General features: G+C 40.8%; 2 protein-coding genes across 2 annotated transcripts; both read left to right on the forward strand.

Moving 5' to 3' along the window:
- The first annotated feature begins 4,274 nt into the window (after positions 1-4,274).
- Positions 4,275-9,940, forward strand: LOC147208799 (seipin-like). The gene is made up of 9 exons (XM_086105994.1): positions 4,275-4,372; positions 5,002-5,253; positions 5,394-5,472; positions 5,880-6,023; positions 6,118-6,153; positions 7,288-7,422; positions 7,535-7,632; positions 8,707-8,821; positions 8,907-9,940. Exons 2-9 carry the CDS (start codon positions 5,009-5,011, stop codon positions 8,964-8,966), a joined length of 912 nt encoding a protein of 303 aa, XP_085962120.1. The 5' UTR covers positions 4,275-4,372; positions 5,002-5,008; the 3' UTR covers positions 8,967-9,940.
- A 720-nt stretch (positions 9,941-10,660) lies between these two features.
- Positions 10,661-22,160, forward strand: nxf1a (nuclear RNA export factor 1a). Its single transcript, XM_086100617.1, has 21 exons — positions 10,661-10,874; positions 11,931-12,138; positions 12,332-12,464; positions 12,552-12,635; positions 12,772-12,876; positions 13,515-13,595; positions 14,047-14,116; positions 14,278-14,366; positions 14,465-14,572; positions 14,663-14,772; positions 17,419-17,455; positions 18,988-19,056; positions 19,193-19,248; positions 19,331-19,438; positions 19,956-20,014; positions 20,120-20,235; positions 20,319-20,361; positions 20,738-20,816; positions 21,482-21,664; positions 21,744-21,804; positions 21,894-22,160. The coding sequence occupies exons 1-21, from the start codon at positions 10,850-10,852 to the stop codon at positions 21,930-21,932; spliced, it is 1,863 nt and encodes a 620-aa protein (XP_085956743.1). The 5' UTR covers positions 10,661-10,849; the 3' UTR covers positions 21,933-22,160.
- Positions 22,161-22,611: the final 451 nt, after the last annotated feature.

Here is a 22,611-nt window from a genome sequence, read left to right on the forward strand (position 1 = left end):
AAAAGCGGTAGAACCAACCAACACGCTCAGCATCACCATTGTAAAGGTAATTCTCTATTACCGGAAATACAAAATATGATTGTGAAAAATAAAAGGACAGACATCATGGCCATGCGGACTGTTAGTCGGTGATGCGCGTGTAATTAAACTATTTTGACAGCAAAACCCGGAAGTTAATCTATTTGCGCACGTCAACTTGATGCTTAGTAGTGGTGGAAGCGGCCGTAGAACAATGGACCGCGCCGGGGAGCACTCACCGTGGGACCGGCATGTAGGGGGGAGATGGGCGGGGTGCCGCCGGTTCCAAGGTGGAGAGCCGCTTTAAGAATTACTTCGGGGTCCTAAACCAGGTCATCTCAACAGGCATTCACTAAATAGAAATATTGTACAGCTAATTTACAGGAGCTAAAGGAATCACTAAAAACCACGAATTATAGCCTCAGCCCACAAGGCCAATCAGCATCCTTTGTGTTAATTGTAATTTTTGCGCGCCGTTCATTTCAGGGAAGAAAATTACAAAATATGTGCACCTCTTTAAGGGGAGGTTGACCTCCCCAAAAATCTTTACAGTAATAAATTGTATGTAGACCTACTTGTTTAAACATGGCATTTGGATTAATATTGAGTTTGTGACGTATGTAGTAAGGAGTAAAATCCAGGCCAAAACAGGTGTTTTGTCCATTTTGACATCACAGTTCTCCGGTAACAACAACCTGTCATGGCTCAGCTTCAGAAAACAGGTGATCCTTGATTAGTCGTTTTTGAGGCAAAGGGGGGAACTATACTTTTGCTGACAAAATATTTGCTTGTACTCACTACCGTATGGTTTGAACAATTCTCTAGCTGGACCTACAGTAAATAAAATTTAAAGGCTGCTACAATTTGGGGGTGCTTGGATTTACTTCGGGGGTGGTTTACCTTTGCTATGCTATATAGGCTCAAGCTCACCCAAGTGACATCAAGTGGCTTGAAAATGGATGGATGAGGAATTACTGTACATTGGTGAATGAGTTGCCCAATTGAGATTAACTGAATGACTTTAAGGTTCCATTGAAAGGTACCAAAAAGGGAGTGCCAAGCTTGCTGGTGAGTGATTTTCTTTCAGTTCTCTGCAATTAAGTTGCACCGTACAGTTGTAGATGTTGAATGTGAAGCTACGTCCTGCCCTGCACATCTACCGCTAATTCAATTGACGGTGTCAATACACTCTAGCCCCCCTGCAGAGCTGCCCTTCTGTCTCTCTTTCATTCCAAGCCACCCAAGAGGCCGTTGTGTAAAACTGCCCTGAGAGCAGCACCCAGCCTGGCTTGTGGCCCCATCCCCTCCCCGCCAGACGCTTCTCAGCAGGAGCAGTCCCCCCCAAGGGACCCCTAGGCAGTGCTTGCACCCAAGCCTTGCACAAAATAGTACACAAGGGTGACCGAGCTATACATGCAAAGGATATCTACGAAGCTTTCAGCTCTGGAAAGAGAAACCTGGTGGTGAGCAAACTGTTGGTGAAAGAGAAAGCTGTCAGTGAAAGTGCATGGAGGGAAAGGAAGGAAGGTGAAAATGGGGATAAAGACAAGAATGGAATTAGCTACTGAGGCAGGCGGTTTCGAGGGATTATCGTGTTGTCAGAGGCTGATGGATGTGAGCCTCCAGAATCACCTCAGATATGTAAAGGGCAGCAGGAAGAAGGTCTTTGCACTAGGTCGTATTGTCATTATTGACAGTGAAACAATCCATCTTGACCAATGTTGTGATGTGCCACAGCTCTATAACTTAATGATACAAAGAAAATAAAGTGTCAGAGCCAGCAATGCTTTCTCTGCTAGCCTAAACGCTAATCAGAAGCACTGCCCTATTTTACGGCCTTAATTCTAATATTTGATCCATGTAATTATATGAATTTATTTCCAACAGTCTAATCTCTTCACTTTGTAGCATTTCTATCACCTTGCACAGCTTTCGCTATGTTGAAGTTAGATTTCTTTGTCTAATCAAATTTCAGCGTCATGTGTTGCCATGTCAGTCTAATTTTGTGAAGGCCTTCAGAATCAGTCTCACTTGCTAATGCAACTTAAACTACATCAACAGTCGGACTGTTTCTTGAACCAAACAGATTTCACATCACAGGCCGCCCATCTGAACCAAAAGAACACCAGTATTTTTCCATCCTCTGATTGGTTGATCAGACCAAAACTTCTTGCAGTCAAGTTGGACTGGTTACTGTTCCACTCCATTCCTGTGGGTGGTGATAATGCACTTTACAAAGTGAATGCCAACTACTACACAATCAAACCTTTTTCACTGCTAGATCTGGTCGACTTTGAACACCCCAAGTTGACTTGAAGGGCAGAAGGTAAAAATAAATTCCTCACTAAGCAGCTCTGTCAAGATTTCTCCAGAAATGGAATGGTCCTCCATTCTCGGAACTCATGTATGTCGTTTTAGGACACAACTGTTTGGCAACAACCACAATGTAGACAAGCTGTTGAATGAGTACCTCAAAGCTGAGCATTTTTGTCTTTGTAACAGATGGACATTTAATGTGCCTTTAATGTCGGATGGTGCAGATGTGTCAGAAATGGATTGTCTGTTGAGTCGATATTGACCCAAGATGTCACAAATGCAACAAAGTTTTTGATTAGCGCTGTAATGCTAATTACTGTCAGTGGTGGGCATTGTTTTCACATGGAAGAAAGCCCTGTCGAAATTACTGGTGTCACAATGAGCTCTGTTCAGCAAACATCTGTTTTACTTGTTCGAGGAGCTCCTTTTATTCTTCACAATGCACTTCTAGCTGTCTCACATCTATTGTAGCTCCCTTCCAGTGACATCGTTTCTTTCTTTCTTTCTTTCTTTCCTTCTTTCTTTCTTTCTTTCTTTCTTTCTTTCTTTCTTTCTTTCTTTCTCTCAGTCAAAAAGCACAGAAGACATTGCACAATGACTCTGACACCCCCCTCAGTGGATCCTGCAAGCAAAGGCAATCTTCGTCATATGAAATTATTGCTTCCTGTTTGCTTGGATGCAGAGGAGACTGTGAATTTAAATTAAACTTTAGAGCTTGTTGCTATAAATGTCTCACTGAAGCACAATCAGTCCCTGCCTGATCGTCTGAGTTGAGTCAGATGTAACTGCCTGAACATGATTTTTTTTTTGTTTGTCATCTTGAACTTGAACAATTTGACAACACTACCTTTGTGAACCTGGGGCCTTGATACTACCATTGGTATTGAAGTTGAATAATGCGATTGTAATGAGTTTGAGCTCTTAGATTATTTTCTTTAGCTATTTACACCATTTTATTGTATCTTTCACTGAAAGAAATACTTTATTTGTTTTTGTATCCACTTATTGTTTGAACCTTCATTCTGCTTGATTGACATAAAACAAAGGGTTTTGTAAGCATGCAGCCACTGACTGGATGAGGGTCTCTTTGCTCAATATTTTGGCATGGGGGCGTTTTCTTTTTTTTCTTTTTTTGGTGGGGGAGGGGGATAATTCTCGAAGATGAGCCCAGTTAGAAGCGGGGTTTTGCGCTGTTGTGGGAGTGAACACAGCTAACTCGCTTCCCGGCCAATGGAGGCAGCTCCTCTCATTCCCTTTAAAAATCAGCATGTGAGAGGCATACACTCATTTTTGGACAATGCAAAAGCAGGATTTTGACTCTGGAGGCCATACAGAAGATTACCACCACAACTGTTCAGTTAAGAAGACTTTATTAGTAAGTGCTATTCACATTGTAATAAGTTTAAGTAAATTGACTGTTGGCTGTTTTTGGCCTACTGTACCTGTTAAAGTAGAAACAAACACCCCATTTTAATCAGATAATTACATCTAGGAATGTAAATGGTGTACAATTTAAATGTATATTTCGTAGTATAACCCACCTGCCATCCCAATCCCCCAAAAAAGGCAAACAAAACAAACAATAAAAGCAAACCATAGAAACTATTTACAAGTGACATGTTCTTTTATTGGTGTAACGAAGAGAGCTGAATGACTTTCACAGAGCAATTTGTGATGCTCGTCATGAATTGTGGACACAATCCGATTTTTAGTGAGGGCCACCTTTGTTTGTATCCGATTAGTACATATTGCAGACAAAAACTTACATTCCAATACATGTTATTCAAAAAGCTGCTAGACGAAACTAGTTACGGTGTGTAAAGTATTTGTAACTCTGTCTTGTGCTCTTTCGAACTGTGTTCCAATTGGCAGCAGTCGCTTTGTGGTCAGGGGGCTGGACTAAACTTAAACCTCTTTCTCCTACTTGTAGGAGCTCAGAATTGGGGCGGTCACAGTCCTGTTCACATTTCATCCAGACACCGTTGAGCCGGAGACAAAGACTTGAGACTCTCTGTTCATGGGACATCAGAATACAACGGTAAGACAGAACACATTGTTTCACATGTTGCATTTTGAGTTGTGTTCATCTTTTATACCATCAAATCACTCATGTATACTGTAAGGTTGCCTCATTTGTACATAATAATGACACAGCAGCAACAACTGGAGATGTGCGATGTTGCTTCATTCGTAGAATCAGTGAAAAAAGCACCAGTCTTCCAATTGCAAGACGGCCACTCTACCGCCATTGTCAATCTGTACAAAGCTATATAAAATGGAAAATACATACAGTATGTTTCCGTCAAATTAAGCTATTCAAATCTGGAGGATGCGTGCTAAGTTTTTCCGTTCTATTTGTATTCTCTAATGTGTTTAGTAGTGAGCTCCTTCATGACATTAGCTTGCCTAAATAAATACAATGCCATCAGTGAAGGTTCATTGGCAGCCTTTTGCTTTCAAATAAAACAGCCCAACTTTTGATCCATCTGAAGTCATCTGATGTAAAAGTGTTCTGCTTGTGACCTGAAATTTGACTCGCTAATTTCACACTTCTCAGTCCACTGAATGTGTGTTTGTTTGGTCCTCAAAAGTATTCAGCACAGGGAAATGTTTTTTTATCCACACTGTGATGAAGATAATGCTTTTTTCTGCGATTTTTTTTTTTAGGTTTAAGATGGATCAAGCAAGTCATGTGCAGTCCGGATATGAACCTTTCGTCCTTTTTGGTGCTTTGCTGATGAGATTGAATGATGCCGCTGTCAGGACGATGTCCCGTGTCCGTCAGAGGGCCATGCAGGGCCTCACTGTGTTCTCCATGCTGGTGCTTCTCCTTTGGATCTCTGCCTTTATGTACGGGAGCTTCTACTACTCCTACATGCCTCTGGCAGCTTATTCAACTCCGGTGCACTATTACTACAGGTGAGTGAGTGTGTGGCATCAGGAAATTACATCTTTGGCCGCATTCACCAGTATGTTATGAATGAGGCCCTTTGTTCACACCTTTCAAATCTAATTATGCATCAACATTACTCTTCAAATTCATATTGTTGCTTTTGCAGGACAGACTGTGACTCTCCAAACTCTTTCATGTGCTCATATCCCGTGGCCAATGTCTCTCTGATGAGAAACAACAGACCTGTACGTGTAATTACTTTATATGAGCACATGTATCACTTACTTTATATACTTACATGCTTGTTGGTTTGAATGCTTCATTTGTAAAGATTAAACTCCCTAATTGAATGAGTAATGAACCTCGCAGAAGACATTTTTAATAGTGCATCCCCATTATTAGGAACTGGCCAAATGTAAAATATTTTCCTGTGAGGTTCATGAAACGAATTAGAGTTTTACTTTTGGAAAGGAAGTTTTCTCGTTCAAAGTTTTCTATGATATTCAAATTTATTGAGACACACTTGTATGCTATATTCAACATAAAATACAAATTGGAGTATGAACCTGTTGTCTTATGGTACTCTGCCCTCCATTAAAAAAAAAAGAGCCATTTTATCTGCCATTTTAAACATGTTATTCATTATGTACAGGTGTTGACATTCGGCCAGGCCTATCAAATAACCCTCCAGTTAGACATGCCTGATTCTGAGACCAACCAGGAGATTGGGATGTTCATGGTCAGGACAACCTGCTTCTCTCGTGACGGAGGTCAAGTGGCGACGTCCGCTCGTTCCGTGAGTGGCCTGCCAAGTCCTCCTTTCGGCTCCCATGTTTGCATGTTTGTGCTGACTCTGGTGATTCACTGCTACGTTGCTGCGTGTTTCTCAGGCAAGACAGCTGTCACCCGCTTCCAGCTCTCGTTTTGTGAGTATAAAACTAATAACCTGCTCAAACAGAATTTGTTGCTCTTAAGAGAGTCATGTCAGTTATTTGGCTCAAATATAGAATGTCTATGCTGTGCCCGTGCATTGTTTTGTCCTCCACTGATTGTGTTGCAGCGTTTGGGAAAATCTGCAAGTGTCATTACCGCCTCCACAAAAAAAAAAAAAAAAAAGATTATACTGTAATTGGCTATGACAGCCACAAGATGGCACAAAGGACAACAGGAAGCTGCTCAGTCCAGTGCAACAATGGGCCACTAGGTGATGCCAAAGCACTGCTTTTATATTAGTGTTTTAGCTGAAGCATAAAAAAATATTCGTGTGTGTGTGTGTGCGTGTGCGTGTGCGTGTGTGCGTGCGTGCGCGTCCATGTGCGCGTGCGTGTGCGCGTGCGTGTGTGTGTGTGTGAAAATAACCGTGTGCAGTTTCCTCCCCAACAATCTGCAAATAAAATACAGTACTGTGAAGTACTGAACAATAATAATAATAATACATTTTATTTTTAAGTGCCTTTCAAAACACTCAAGAATCGTCAATAAGCATTGAAACACTGTACAATAAAAAAGTGGTAAACTGTTCCCAGGTGTCTGAAACAAAGGTCTCTTGACTTTACTCCATTAAAATACACAAAAGATAAACAATTTTACACATTTAAAGTCCACTTTTCGCTCTGGGTCAAATCACTCTGTTTGAAGAGGTGGATGGGTTTCTTCCTGCAAATGCTGAATGGAGCCTCCTTGTCATGAAAAACAGTTGCAGAGCTAGTGCATGCGATGAACCGAGCGGCTGTCAACGTTGCACGACAGACACAAATAACCTCCAGGCGTATATCAACTACTTAGCCAAGCATTTCAATATCTACTTGCTATTAGGTGCTAATGTTACTACACTTGGTTACATTGTTTGCTTATGCTTATCCATTATGACAGAAGATTTGATCTGTTAAATGTCCCTTTTAAGGCCACTACAGTGTTGTTTTAACTGCACTGCAGTCAATTTTACTAACTGTAAATACAAAAGACTAGGACACATACAGTTGCACAAAAAAATGCAAAACAGATTTTCATAACAAACATGTACTTTCAAATTAGGATCTCTCGATAAACTCTTGTTTCAGAGCATACTGCGATACCAGTCGAACCTTCTGAGGACCATGTCAACTTTGCTGTTCCTCCCGATGCTCATGACTGGAGTTGCTGAGCAGAAGCAAGTGTTGGAGGTGGACCTCTTCTCAGAATACACAGATGACCCAGTGAGTGCCAGGTTCTTATAAATCAATACAATAAATAATAAGCAAACTCTTGGATTAAAATCGAGTTTACATTGGTAAAAACTTCAATGTCTTTTTCCTTCTTCATGAAAAGTACTCCCCCTCGACCACAGCAGTCATTGAGATCCTATCCAGCAAGGTGCAGATCTACTCGTCCCAGCTCTACATCCATGCCCATTTCACTGGTATAAGGTGAGCAGGGAACATTGTAATCACTTTTATTTTTCAAACACATATCTCTTAGTTGGAATGGCACAAGAAAATGGCAACAACACCTCTTCTTCTTTGCACATGTTCAAAAAATGCAAAAGCATCTCCTTTATATTTTCATCATATTCATTTGGTCTTATTTTTTTTCGCTATTTTTTTTTTCTTTTCGCAATTCTTGGGACTTACTCCGCTAACCTCTGGGGGCTTAGGTATCGTATTTTTTGTCATATCATGTGGAAATGTGTGTTGGTCTGACCAAATACTTGTAAAGCTCCGTGTCCTAGAGGTGGATGCAACCGTGGCAGAGAACATCACACCAAGAGGCCAGAGCCGAGTTTTCAACCCACAATCTGAGAACTACGAGGCAGATGTGCTGACCACTCGTCTACCGGCAATATAGTTAAATATAATTTGTGTCATTTTCAACAATAAGATACCCACTCAAAAAAATTTACTCAAACTTGGGCCAGGCTATGAATTATTTACAGCCTAAATAGAGCTATTAAAATAATAGTACGTTTACGAATTGGCATGGCCAGTCTCGATTGTACACAGAAAAAGGGAAGGCTGTTTTCCATCCTTCCATCCATTTTTTTGAGCCGCTTTATCCTCCCAAGGGTCGCGGGAGGTGCTGGAGCCTAACCCAGCTGTCTTTGGACGGTAGGCGGGGGACACCCTGAACTGGTTGCCAGCCAATCGCACGGCACACAGAGACAATCAAACATTCACGCTCACACCAAGGGACAATTTAGAGTTTTTCATTAACCTGCAATGCATGTTTTTGGAATGTGGGAGGAAACCGGAGTACCCGGAGAAAACCCACGCAGGCACGGGGAGAACATGCAAACTCCACACAGGAAGGCCGGATCGAACTCACAACCTCTGCACTGTGAGGTCGACGCCCTAACCACTTGCCTACCAGGCCGCCTAAGGCTGTTTTTGTTTCACATATACACACACACACACACACATATATATATATATATATATATATATAAAGAGAGAGATGTATATTTCTTTCAAAAGATGTTAATAGAAGATGTTTCCCTTTTTCAGGTACTTGTTGTTTTACTTCCCTGTCCTGTCAGCTGTCTTGGGCATGTCCAGTAATTTCATCTTCCTCAGCGTCCTCTTCAGCTACATGAGGCTGCTGTTGAGCAGACCAGAGCAGGTGAGCAACATCCCTCATGCGTGCATATTGATTACATTCGTTCAAAGTTGATTGGTTGATTTTAAATCCCTTTTGTTGTTGGCAGGCCCAAATAAATGCAGCAAGCAGATTGGGAAATGGTGACAACCATAATATGCCTACTTAAGACGTTTTTAACTGTAAGCTGTTTGTGAATGATGACCATCCCTCTTCCTCAGCATGAAAAGACATTTATTATGCATCCATTGAAAGTAGTAATGTGTTCCTTCGCTCTTGTTCTGTCACATTCTATGATCGTTTATTCCTGGATTTTACTTGAGCTGCACAGACATTGCATTGAAGTAAATTAAAGGTCCGGGTGACTCATTTCCTCGCAGTAGTTATTTTGCATTTGATAAAGATTTTGCTAAATGGGGACTGTCTGGAATTGAAGACACATCACATCACTTACATCACTGTCAGAAGGACTGTCCTGCAATTATTTTTGTTTGTATTTAAATATTTGTTCTATAATATTGTGTAAATTTATCCTCGACTGTATACAGTATTTGTTTATGTTGTATATAAATTTGCATTACACTAAAACAGCAACTCTGTCAAGCAGTTCACTGGACAACACATAACAAACATTACAAAGACTTCTACTCCCAGAAGGGGCTCATTGATTTTGTGTGATTTTTAGAAGTCTCCTCATCCATTTTTCGGATTGACTGATGTACTTTGTAGGAATTTCGACCAAATGCTCATATCTGGTACCTAAATTGTCAAATTAATGACTGCCAGGCAGTTTACAAATTGCCCCCAAAAAGCAAGAAGTCCGGAGTGATGTTCATTTTTTTTTTCATTATTATCACTAATAACCACTGTACCGTGGGTACGTTAATGTGTCTTGAGGGATCATCAGGAGTGCAGCAGGAATTATACAATTTCATTAACTTGGTGTGAATAGTATTTAGTAAGTATAATAAAATATTTGTTCGCCTCTCTATGGAAGCCTCCACTAGCTGTCTGAAGGTGGAACCGATTGCCGATGCGCTCAGGTTTGTAAACTGCACCAGATGACAAATAACGTTTGTCAAATATACGTTTTGACCGTATGTGGTTGGACTTATGCATGGATGCAATATAAAATATAAAATGCAATGTAAATTTGTCACGATTATTTCTTACCAGGTGCATGATTGACAAATTTGGTGGGAGTGTACAGTACCTCGATAACTGTGACGTCACATGGTGGCGCCATTAATCATTTCGCCGAAACAGAATCGTGGGACGACGCGACTGACATGAACGTGAGCGTTGGCTAAAAACAATTTTGTCGTTTCGTCGCGTCACAAACATCAGAAGCGATATAAAAAAAACAATAAGTTGACAATTGTCAAAATGTTCTTGTTGAGTCCACAATTATGTACGCTAACAGAATGGGCAAAGTGTGGACGCTAGCCAAAACTAAAGTGGCGAAATGAAGTAGGGCCTTGTTAATAGACAGTGTTTTGGCCATTTAAGTATCCTTTTTAGAACCGATTTGCTATTTGTTTTGTTTTTCCTACAAACAGGTAAACCCGGCAGGTATATGTGTGCCATATGACATGGACACGCAATGGAAAAGTGTCCCCAACTTGCAGGTGACACGTGCCCTAAACCAGAGTAAGTTTTTTCAGCCATTTAACTGACATTAATTAGGAAATGTCCGACATTAATTATTTATATTAATTATTGAATATTGGTGTTTTTGTACTGTGGTTCATAGTCAACGTATCTGGCAATTGTGCGACGTTACCGGGAGAGGCATGCGCAAATGTGGAATGAAGTGACTTTACGCGGCCCTACCCCGGAAGCTGAAAGTGTCGACATCCGCCATTTTAGGAGTGCGTCGAAGCTTGCTAGGCTGTTCAAAGCAGTTAGCGTGGCAACGGCCGACTGTGTCCTTTTATTCTTTGCTACGTTGACTTTTCCTCCCCTAAATATCAGCGTTATCAGCCAGTATTTAGCGAACGTGCACCCCCACGGCCGTTTTGCTGTGTTATTTCCGAACGTCCTCGCAGAAAGATGGCGGAAGGTGCCCATTACTTCGGTAAGTCATGTGTTTCAGTCCATCGTTAATCTTCCCCTTTCCTTTCTGGTGCCTTGTTTATTCAGGCTCTCTGCTGACAAGGGAGGTTAAATGCATTGGTTTCATGACTTCAGGAGGTAACCCTTTTCACCTCGGCCTCTTTTCTTTCCCACTAGATCTTTAATTGGACCAGAATACGTAATCGTGGTTTGAAAAACGAGTTTTAAAACGGCGCTCCTTCTGTTCTGTCACTGTAACACAAATATTATTTCATATGTACATATTTGCAAACATGTACAGTGTAGATTCATATGAAATCAGAGGTGTCAAACTCCAGGTCTGCCACATCATTTTATGTGGCCTGCCAAAGTTAATCGTGCGCCTCTACCTCACCTGAAATTGCAACCGGTCTTCACTTTCATATTCTAACGTCTAGATTTTGCAAACATATTTCTGACCAAAATCCTTTTTGAAGTAAATAGTTGAACTTTACACAAACAACTTTTTGTCACTGGTCAATTTGTAGTTAGGGTGTAATTGCTTCGTATTACTATACCTCAATCCATCTCTCTGTTTTTGTACTGCTTATCCTCACCTGGGCTGGAGCCTATTCCCTCTTTGAGCCAGAGGCAGGGTACACACTGGACTGATAACCAGCCAATCACGGCAATTATAAATTCAGTCGTCAAGGAAAAATAGTTCAATTGTTGTCTACGTTAAAGTAGGTTGGCAACAAAAAAATAGAATATCTCAGGGTTATTACATGTAAAAACAATTTGCATTTTTGGTCTGTTTTCGGGTTTGTTTATTTTTGCAAGGAACTTTTAAGTCGACAATTTGCCTGTGGGCCTTGTGTGACAGCTATGATTTCAATGTTGACGTCTTAAGATACTTTCAATTAGGCTGAAGCTAATTGCGCACGCTGTTTTTGTAGTTTAATAGCGATTAAATGCATTATATTCATATTTATCATATGTTAGTATCAATTATATTCGCGTTAAATTGATATTGGTTAGAATATGCATGGTTTTGATCTAAACTACAGTGGACACATGGTAAGATTGATCTATCTTTCAGAGCATGACAACCGCACTGGACTGAGCAATCGCAGTCGTAAAGGTCGCTCCAATAAAGGTCGCTCTCGCGAACGCTTCCAAAGAGACCGCCAACGTGGCGGCCATGGCGGTGGCGGCAGTGGAGGAGTCTTTGGGGGTCCAGGACCGCGGTCCAGACTTGAAGACACTGATGGAGATGTGACAATGAACGACAGCAGTCAGAACAGATTGTGAGTGAGGCTACTTCATAGTTTAAGAACGGTTCGCTGCATAGTGCCCAAAGCAATCCGTGTTCTAAAATGTTAATTTCACGTTCATGTATGTATTTTTGTCTGAGAAATGACAGCTTCTTGGATCGTTAACAAAAGTACACTTATTTTAAAGAATACCTTTGTCTCTTTTTTTAATATATTCTTCTTTCAGCACGCCCTATGGAAGGAACTTTCGGAATGACGGCCGAGACAGGCGACATGGCAAAGAAGGAGGGGGCAGAGGCGGCTTCAGGGGAGACAGAGGTGGCGGGGGCAGAAACTGTGGCACCTGGTTCAAAGTGACCGTGTGTATCACTTTAGTTAGCATATCAGTTACACGTTCCTTTCGCACCATTAATCTTCATGTCTCTGTCAATCATGTTTTTCCCTAGATTCCTCATGGAAAAAAATATGACAAGAAATGGTTATTGACGGCGCTTCAGAACATTTGCTCTGTAACCTACACACCTGTTCAGGTAAGGTGCAGCATCTTTGTTGAGTACCATTTGTTAAATGCTAAAAAAAAATGCCTCAAGTCATTGGTGCAATGTAGAAAGTTTTAGTTTTGTTTTGATGAGTTGTTTTCCATTACGTTACGCTTCGCTCTTCCAGTACCATGTTGACCATAGCCGAGCCCATTTCTATTTGGACAATGCAACTGCAGCTAGCGCTCTGCATAAATGCTCTCACAAGATCACTGACACAGATGGTTACAAGGTAGGTTAGTTAACTTCTTTCTTTTAAAACATCACCTGTCAATAGACCATTCCATACACAAATCTGTGAATTCAACAAATGTTCACTCAGCCTCTTTATCAGGGCCATGAAATTTCCGCGGAATCCCGCGGATTCTGTTGTGAAAAATATGATTTTTACAAAACCTCTATTTTTACATTAAAAATCATTGGGGACAGGGAGAGGGAACTACTTGGCTTTAATAGCCTTGCGAGGCGACCGTGCCTCCTACACCGTGGCACAATACAGCCGGACCCCACGGAGTTTAACGCCAGCTGAGCGTAGAACATGTCTTGACTGCAACTCAGTACTAAACGCGGGCTAAAAATAGCGTCACCTGGCACCGCGTACGTGAATCTTACAGACGAACGACATTGCCTTATTTCCTATATTTATGACATTGCAATGTTGTTTGGCTCGAACATAAAGTCGGGAACCTGCATGTACCTGCATGAATACATTCGTAAAATCAAGGAACCAGGCAAGGCTTACTGCGTGCTATGCCACCAAGATATCAATTACGGATCAGGCCCCAGACCTCTCCCCCCTTAACTTTCCTCAGATTTTCTCTTCCTCATTTCACAGCCCTGCTTTATGGATATGATATTTCTTTTCTTCAGGTGGAAGTGCATGTCAATCCCAGCAATCCACCTAACTTCCTCTTGTCTGACCTAAAGCCAAAAGATATTGAGCATTTAAAGGTAAGTTAAAAATAATTTAGAAAATCCGTAATGCCTATGAATGAGGTGATCAATATCATTCCTCTTTATTCCTTCTTCAAAAACAATGATCTTTTCTAAGAACTCGGGATCGACTTATGCATCTTTTTGTTTTCCAGATCGCACACAAGTATTTCACTTTTGAGTACTTGCTCGGGCTGTACGATATGGCAACATTTTAATATCTTGATATTTTTGCGAGATATCTCTCACAATATTACAATGAGTTCAGTGAAAACTAAGCAGCTTCATGATGGGAGTACTGTTGGCCTGGACGGAGACGAGTAGCATGAAGCCGAGCTTCATAACGTACACAGTCGTGACGTGTACTGAAGTTCGTGACAGATACTGATAATTGATGCATCTGTAGCACAAACCAATTTCTTCTGGGTTTTCAGTATTCATTTGTGATCTTTATTTGATTCTAAAACAGCAATGTATGGCAAAACGTTTTGATGGCTCACAGCAAGCTTTGGACTTGAACAACATTCGGACAGACCCAGGTACATTGTCAATACATTTGCCCCACCATAAGTATATTATTCAACACGTTTGTTTACCCTCTATTTTTATTTTTATAATCAAAGAACTGCCCCTGGCAGAAGTAGCTCAGCATATATTGTCATTGTTGTCTGAAAGTTGTAATCACATTTTATCGTAACAGACCTGGTCTCTCAGAATGTCGAAGTCATCCTGAATAGGAAGACAAATATGGAAGCTGTCATCAAGATTATTGAAGAGAACATTCCAGAGGTGTGGTGAAAAATGCATATAGTGAATATTAAAATATGCCCTTCCCACTCCGGCCTTTCTGATATATGTACTTTTCAATCTGCTTGTCTCCTTGCTAGCTGACCAGCTTGAATCTGAGCAACAACCGAATCCATAAACTGGATGACCTCAGTGAATTGGTTACAAAAGTGCCGAATTTGAAGAGCCTCAATCTTTCCCACAATGAGGTGAGTGTGGGAAACACTAACCTTTTGTCAACATAGGTGTGTTTGTTGTATTTCTGTTTTCACACTAACCGTCATGTTGTTGCTGTTTAGTTGAAGTTAGACCGGGATCTGGACAAAGTCAAAGGTCTCAAGCTGGTGGAGCTGTGGCTGGTCAGGAACCCATTGTGTGACCTCTTCAAGGACCAGGCTTCGTATATTAGGTTAGTTAACTATTTTGGGGCGTGAGATCAGTTGGTGTGCAATGAACACAAAAGTATAAATGTCGGCGCCAGACTGGAATGTCCAGAACTACGTACAAAGGCCAAAAGAAGCCTTTTTCTTGATTAGAGGATGTTTGGTAACCCTGCAGGGAAGGATGACTGGATTGAGCAGAGCCAACTAATTCAGTTAATTCCCTGTTTGTGTGTAAGGAGCTCATTTCTTTCCAGGATCTCGGTTGGTTCCAGATTTACTATTCAACCAAAACCGTGATTTCCCCCCAATGTACAGGATGTTTTGTGTCCCCTGGTGATTTATTACTTCAACTGCAGATTGTTTTCTGACTCTCCTAAATGTTGATTCAAAATATTACTCTACTCTTTATTTTTTTTTAACCTCAATTTAGGCAGCTGTTTCTTCTTTTCCAACTGTGTTTGTGCGGAAATCTTTTGTAAGACCTGTTCATTAGGTCTCAGTAGTGCTGTGCCCAGCGCTCCCCCTGCTGAAATCCCATGAAGCATCCCATAAACAGCAGTGAAACACCAACAAACAATCGGCTAATACTCCTAAATTAGATATGAGAGTCACGTAACATTATGTACTGCCATGACAAGATGGCAGTGAAGATCTTGAGCGGTGGCTCCACAACTGTGTTGTGGTTCTGTCTCCAAGAGAGAGGCCTAAGCCTATGTCCGAACTTAAGTATGGATGAAGTAACACAAGTGCTCAGCCAGCGACTCCCCCTTGACTCCTAACACCCTTGCCCACTCGGCTTCCCACATCAGGCGGGTATGGAAGGCTGGATAGCCCATGACGGGTAAGATCCCCCCTCTGAAACTTTGGGACAACCTAAGGCAGGCACAGTCACGATTACTCAGCCTCAGTCCAGGCATGCACGGCCTCACGCAACCAGTGGAGTAGCAGGACTGGACAGGAGAAGCCGAGGGGTTGAGGGGGACACGCATTTGTCAGTGAGTGGTGATGTGCCAACCAGCTGGCTCATCGGATGGATGGATTTGTTCGAAAGAGCCTCCGACAGAAACATTCTGAACTGGGTATTGATGTTTTACCTGGCCACAAGAAGTTAAACACTTCCCTCTTCCATGCTGCTGGTGACTGAGACCAGAGGGAGAAAAAAAGTACAGTCCTGCATGATAGGATATCACTAGTCTGATCTCCTCAACGGCTTTGGCATTAGACTAAACTCAATGTAGGATTTTGCTAATTTTGAGATTGCTGAGTACAGTACTAATTTGCTTTGGCAGCCCCTGGGGGGGCTAATGCTCACGGATGAGCAGTGGGGGCAGCTGGGCCCAGCTCGTGCTGGAGTCATCTTCTCAAGTTCTTTTCTCTTGCCAATAATCACGGAGCGACAAGCCTCCTCGCATGCTAAGTGCTGCTGTGCTTCTCCTCACTCTTCAGCCACTTCAGTTAGACATTTTAGTATCTCGTTCGTTTCCTTTCTCATCAGTTCGTGCGAGAGGTAACAAAACCTTTGTTTTACTACTACAGAAGGGACGCGCATGCTGATTTCCAGTGCAGTCTTGTCACAGACTGGTTCAATGTGTCTTTTGAGTGTTTGTGTGTGTGTATGTGCTTCTAGAAAAGTGTGGTTGTCGCTTCCCCATGTCCGTATTGGGGGAGAGGGTGAGTACACCTGTGGGTAAGTGCAAATGGGGATGGGAACAGTGTTGCTGCAAGGGTTTGGCTCCTTATATGTTGCAACATGTCCTTATGAGATGATGAATTAAAGTACAGAGATGTAATCCAGACACGTGTATGTAAGAAAATGTACTGTCAAAAGTACAAAGATGAAAAACTACTAGATTAGTGGGTGTTTATCAGGCTTCCACCCCATCTCCTTGCCTCTCTGACTCAGTATCATTGCAATAATCTTGACTAGCTCAAAATACCAAAAGAGCACAAAGCTTTCTCCTCTGAAGCCGAGCAAGCACGGCATTCAACAAAGCACCTTGCTATCTTGATATTTCGTGAAGAACGTATCGAGTTAGACTACTCCCTCCCCAGATGATGGAGGGTTTGCTCTTACCATTATTGAATGATGGCTGTTGAAAAGGCTTTCGATCTTAACTGCCAATTCGGAAGACAAATTTGACATGGTGTACATAGTAGTGTTTCCAATAATGTCCATCCTAACCTTTTTCATTTTCATGACTCGGGGGGTGAGACGGAGCCTATCCCAGTTGACGTGACAGTCGGTAACGGTGCATATTGACAACTATTCGCATTCACTTTTGTACTGTTGGGCAATTAAGATCATTCAGTTGAATTAACCAACCAACCAGTTTTTTTTTTTTTTGTTTGTTTTTTTTTAATGTGGGAGATTCCCGGAGTGCATGGACCTACACAAGCACAAGGAGAACATGCAACGTCAACACAGAGAGACCATAGCCCAGATTGAAATCAAGAACTTCTGGCCTGTTCATATACAGAGCTTTTACAATTGTTTGACACCACTAGTATTTTTGCAGAAGTGGCAGCGTAGCCGCTTTAAACTTTTGAGTTTCAAAAGACACGGTGATATCAAATGGACCAACAGGAGACGGCTACTGCAGAAATAAATATAATGTCATTGTTAACTTTACAATGATGCTCTAATACCTTTTGAATTTTTGTTCCCGTGCCAGTGCTATGCGGCAGAGGTTTCCCCGCCTGCTTAAACTTGTGAGTCTACTTTTTGAATTATATTTTTATTTCAACTATAACTGTTCACCTAATTTGTGTTGCCTGAATTACACTATGCATTGGTGCCTTGAGATACTGAATGTATGGGTTTTTTTTAACCCTCTGAGCAAAAAACTTTGATAAAAGTCATGTATGGTGGCGGTGACTCAGCAGTTTACCAGATAGTAAACGATTCTTCAAGAAGGCTTTAACTGTTATTTGACACGCCCATGTGAAAAGTCCACTAGCTTAAATGCTAATGCATAATGGGAAACACCATAGGGGGCGAAAGAATGTGTGTCTTGGGCACAAACGTTGCTCTTTAAGGCAGGGGTGTCAAACTCATTTCACATGGTGGGCCACATACGGCCTCGGTAGATGTCAAGTGGGCCGGACCATTAAAATGAAACCATACTTTGCTATAAATAACCAAAACAATATGTCTTTCCTTTGTTTTGGTACAAAGAAGCACAAGAACATTAGGAAAATGTTGAAATTTAATGAACATATCTTTTACAAAACATTTCACGAAGCACCTTACATTTCCTTCGACAAATGTGCAATTTACTTTTATCATTCACATATATGCATTGCAACTGATCCCACTGATTGTACAAACTTTAACAAGTAATTGGTATTGAAAAATACAGTAATGCACTTCAAGATTAAACGAGATTTATGAAGAAAAGGATTTTTAAGCCATTTACACATGCATAAAAAATCTAAATGTAATCCTGCCTACACCTTTCAAACTAAGGAGAGTGCTATTAAATGTGTAAATGTGAGAGTGCTATTGATAGCGTCTGCTGTCATTGGTCTGTTTCAGTGACGGACTGAGGCTGCTGTTGTCTTCTTCTCTGATCAAAACAGTATCTCTTAGCGGATACTCAATGACTTGCACCTTATTAAAAATATTAATTCTGTGTCTTTTATGCATTTTTTTCACTTTTAAATTATCCTGCGGGCCTGATTGAACCTCCTTGTGGGCCGGTTCCGGCCCGCGGGCCGTATGTTTGACACCACTGCTTTAAGGTGTAGAAAGACAATATAACAATATAATGACAGGCATCTATTCTTTACCCTCTGCAAAGAGCGACTAATATACAGCAGTTTACAAAGGAGAAGCTGGGACTGGCTCTGTGTTGTCGAGCTGGATGTATTAAAATGCCCCTAGGTGGCCAAGGAGCGGAGACAAGAAGGACCAGCACAATTTCCTTTGAATTTCAGCAAAAATGCGATTTGATTCCTTTACATTCTTTTAAATTGTCAGTTTAAAGAACAATATAAAATGCTGTTCTTCAGAATAAAAGAGCATGTTACAAATATTTTTGTGGAGGTGGGAGGGTGACAGGGATTAACTACAGTTGCATTTATTTTAATGGGGAAAGATGTATTTGAGTTACAAGAGTGGTCACGGAACAAGTTAGACGTGTATTTCAGGGCACCAATGGAGATTGAAAGAATGGGAATGTGTGACACCTGTAAAATATAATTTGCTCATTACATTTTGTTTTTTAACTCCCGCCCTCCAGGATGGTAATGACCTTCCTCCGCCCATCGGATTTGATGTGGAAACACCCACCGCTATTCCTCCCTGCAAGGTTACTGTTTTTGTCACAGTAGTAAAGTAGTTGATGACATTTGGTTTCAAATGTCTTGTAAGCCAAGTGATAATACATTGAATAACTTGACAAATGGAGGTCTGACGGAAGCATTCATGTATATTTTGGATTCCAGGGAAGCTATTTTGGCTCAGATGAAATCAAGGGCCTCATCCTTCGATTCTTGCAACAGTGAGTTTATGCTAGAAAATTCTAAAAACATTACACTGGGGCACAACAATGCTTTAACTTGTGTTTCGTGTGATTGTGTTAGGTACTACAATATATATGACTCTGGGGACAGACAGCCTCTCTTGGATGCTTACCATGACGGCGCGTCGTTGTCCATCACAACACCTTTCTCCAATCAAAACCCATCCAGGTAAAATTCCAAATTAAAACATTTCTTTTACTCTGTTGTTATTCCTGTTGCTCAAGGCTCGGATAACAACCAATCATGCTTCAGGAAACAGATAAGCCATGATTGATCGTTACCTGAGTTATGAGCAACTGTCGTGTCATTTTCAGTCGGTAAAAAGTGGCAAAATAGATGTCCCCTGAGATGGGTAAAAATTGGTGGATTTTGCTGCTGAACTCATATTCCACAAACGCAATACAGTATTATTCAAAATGTGTTTAGACTGATGGAGGCGGATAGAACATATTGTAAAGAAAATTTGGGGGTTGACTTCCCCTTTATGAGCACATGCTGTTTCTAACATTGACAGTCCAATGCTTTTTGTGTAAGTGATTTTCAATCCGTATAAATTCATTTCAATTGTGTTGGGAGTGGTTTAACTGATTGCCTGGTTGCAAGATATTCACCTAACACATTTGGGCCGGGGATTCGCACTTCTGATTCACACTTGTTTAGTAATTTTCTTTTGTTTGTTTTTTAGGTCAAGTCTTGGAGAGTACCACAAAGACAGTCGAAACCTGAAGCGGGTCAAAGACTCCAGTGAGTACTTATTTGGTTTAAACGGGACTTTGGTGATAGCATCATCATTTTGAATCATGTATTGCCTTCCCATGTTCTCAGTGTGTGTAACTATGTCACTTACAGCGATCCGCTTCAGGCTACTGAAGCACACGCGTCTCAATGTGGTGGCTTTCATTAACGAGCTGCCCAAAACTCAGCATGACATTGCCTCTTTTACCATCGATGTCAATACCTACACTGTGAGTGTTCTGTCCGGATGGCCCAGATGAAGCATGTTTATTTATTTATTTTTTTATTTAACATAACTCCTATTTCTCTACAGAACACACTACTGTCATTCACTGTGAGCGGAGTCTTCAAAGAAGGTGATTGTCATTTTTGTCCATCTTCTCAAATGTCCCATTTTTATTTTATAACAAAAAAGGCTTTTTTCCCGGGAGATTAAAAGCGTAAACCTTAAATAATTATCATTTTTGAAATTCACTTGTTAAAATACAAGTCAAGTAAACTTTATTGTCAAATTTGTCTTGGAATAATATGACAACTTTAAGTTTTTCTTTTTAAAAAAAAAAAAGACATTTAAATTCTTGTGGCATTTTGTCATCCATATGGTAGTTGAATTGGTATTAGTACTATGACGCTGTCCTTGGAAAGAATTCTCTCCTGTGAGGGGTATCACTGGACACAAGATGTTAGAATGCTCCTGATCTTATGTAAATATTTGTGATTTTTTTTTTTAAGTTGCTGTCAATGGAAAATCCCGAGACTCCACCCTGGCCTTCTCTCGAGTTTTCATCACGGTCCCTGCAGGAAATTCTGGGTAAGCAGCTTTCTTTGCTACTTAATTTTCTCTTTAATATAAATCAGATAAAACCAAGAGAATTACACATTGTGCATTTAAAACTACCGCATCGCTTTGCCTTGAAAAAGCTCTTCCCTTAATGCTACCAAACAAGGTAAAAAGCAATGTAGAAGGGCTAAGAAATAGCATTGATGTCGCTGTGTTATAACCATTTAAGTAATGTATATTTCAATAGAAATGTTGAAGCAACATATTCAGCGAGATAATTTAACAATGTCCACGAGCATATATTATTCATCCTCTGAAAAGAATTGCTTATAATACTGTTGCTTCCTGAGGAGTTTGCCTGGCTCCATGTATATCTGTATATCTTTATTATACTGACCCCAGGTTACGCATCAGGAAGGAGCAGCGCAGTGCCCATTGAATTGATTCAAAAACTGTGATAAATGTTTAATTCTTTACATGTTTTAAAGAATTCATGTTATCGTCTGCTGATTTTCTTATTTAAAATGCATTACAAATGATTTGGGGATAATTTGTGGTCTTGGATTAATGACATTCCCATCCACGTCAATGGTAAAAGATAATTTGAGATACAAGGGATTTCAGTTACAACAGCATTATTGTTGTTGCATTATAGTTGAATGAACACTGATTACGAAACCAAATGCGCCCTGCAGTCTGTGCATTGTCAACGACCAGCTCTTCATCCGAATGGCCACAACAGAAGAGATCCGCAAGGCCTTCGTGGCGCCCGCTCCGACACCATCATCAAGCCCGGTGCCCACTCTCACCGCACCTCAGCAGGAGATGCTAACGGCCTTCTCGCAGAAATCAGGCATGAACCTGGAATGGTCCCAAAAGTCAGTCTCTTTACCTTGAGTCTACAAGTATTTTCTTGGTGGTGTTTTCAAGTGTGTAAACATTTGTTCTTTGTTGTAGGTGTTTACAAGACAATGAGTGGGACTTTAACAAAGCGGCACAAATCTTCACACGGTTACAGGTAACAAGTTACTTTTAATCGATCTGCATTTGGCAACATGTATTATTCGATAACAGTAACATACTGTTCTTTTTTTGGTCTCTTTCCAGACGGAAGGAAAAATCCCTGACGTTGCATTCATCAAATAAATCATTGATTCATACCTCCTGTAAAAATTAAAAATTGGTACATTGATTTGTTTGATGATTTTGTCTTAAAAGTAGCAGAAAATGGTTGAATATACCGTACAGGTTCCGTTGATGTGGTTTTGTTTTAGCAGCCAAAGATTTCTGCAATTTATTTGGAATTCAAACTTGTTTCTCTTCACTCTGTATAGAAATAATTGTTTTCAATGTAATAAAAACCTTTTGCCAGTATTTTATATGTTGTTCCTCTTGTTTTATACTTAATGCAGTTCTTAATTCACATAATTCCCAACTTTTGGAAGTCAACCTGGCAATATGACGTAATTTGTCCCCAGAGCTGTCAGCTTTGTTTGTTTACTACGGCATGCCTGTTAATCCAGGATAAAAGGCACCAGGTTGGTGAGGCTAGGTTTGTGGGTCATTGTTACAGCACAGTCAGGACAGGTCCATTTGTGATCTGTGGCCGTATGACTGCTGCCATGACACTACCATTCATACAAAATAGACAAGAGCAACATACCATGTAAATACTTTCAGTTAAATATATTTCTATAGCTAAAGACATATTGTATATTTTTAAGTCCCCAAACAATCCCTTATTGAACCACATTGGAACAAAAAAGCACCATGACCGAAAAAAAGTGGAAATGCTGAAATATCTCATTTTATGCTCTAATTGACT

Source organism: Hippocampus guttulatus, chromosome 2 (assembly GCF_054856545.1).
Source record: "Hippocampus guttulatus isolate MCC_2025c chromosome 2, RoL_Hgut_1.0, whole genome shotgun sequence".
NCBI classification, from domain to species: domain Eukaryota; kingdom Metazoa; phylum Chordata; class Actinopteri; order Syngnathiformes; family Syngnathidae; genus Hippocampus; species Hippocampus guttulatus.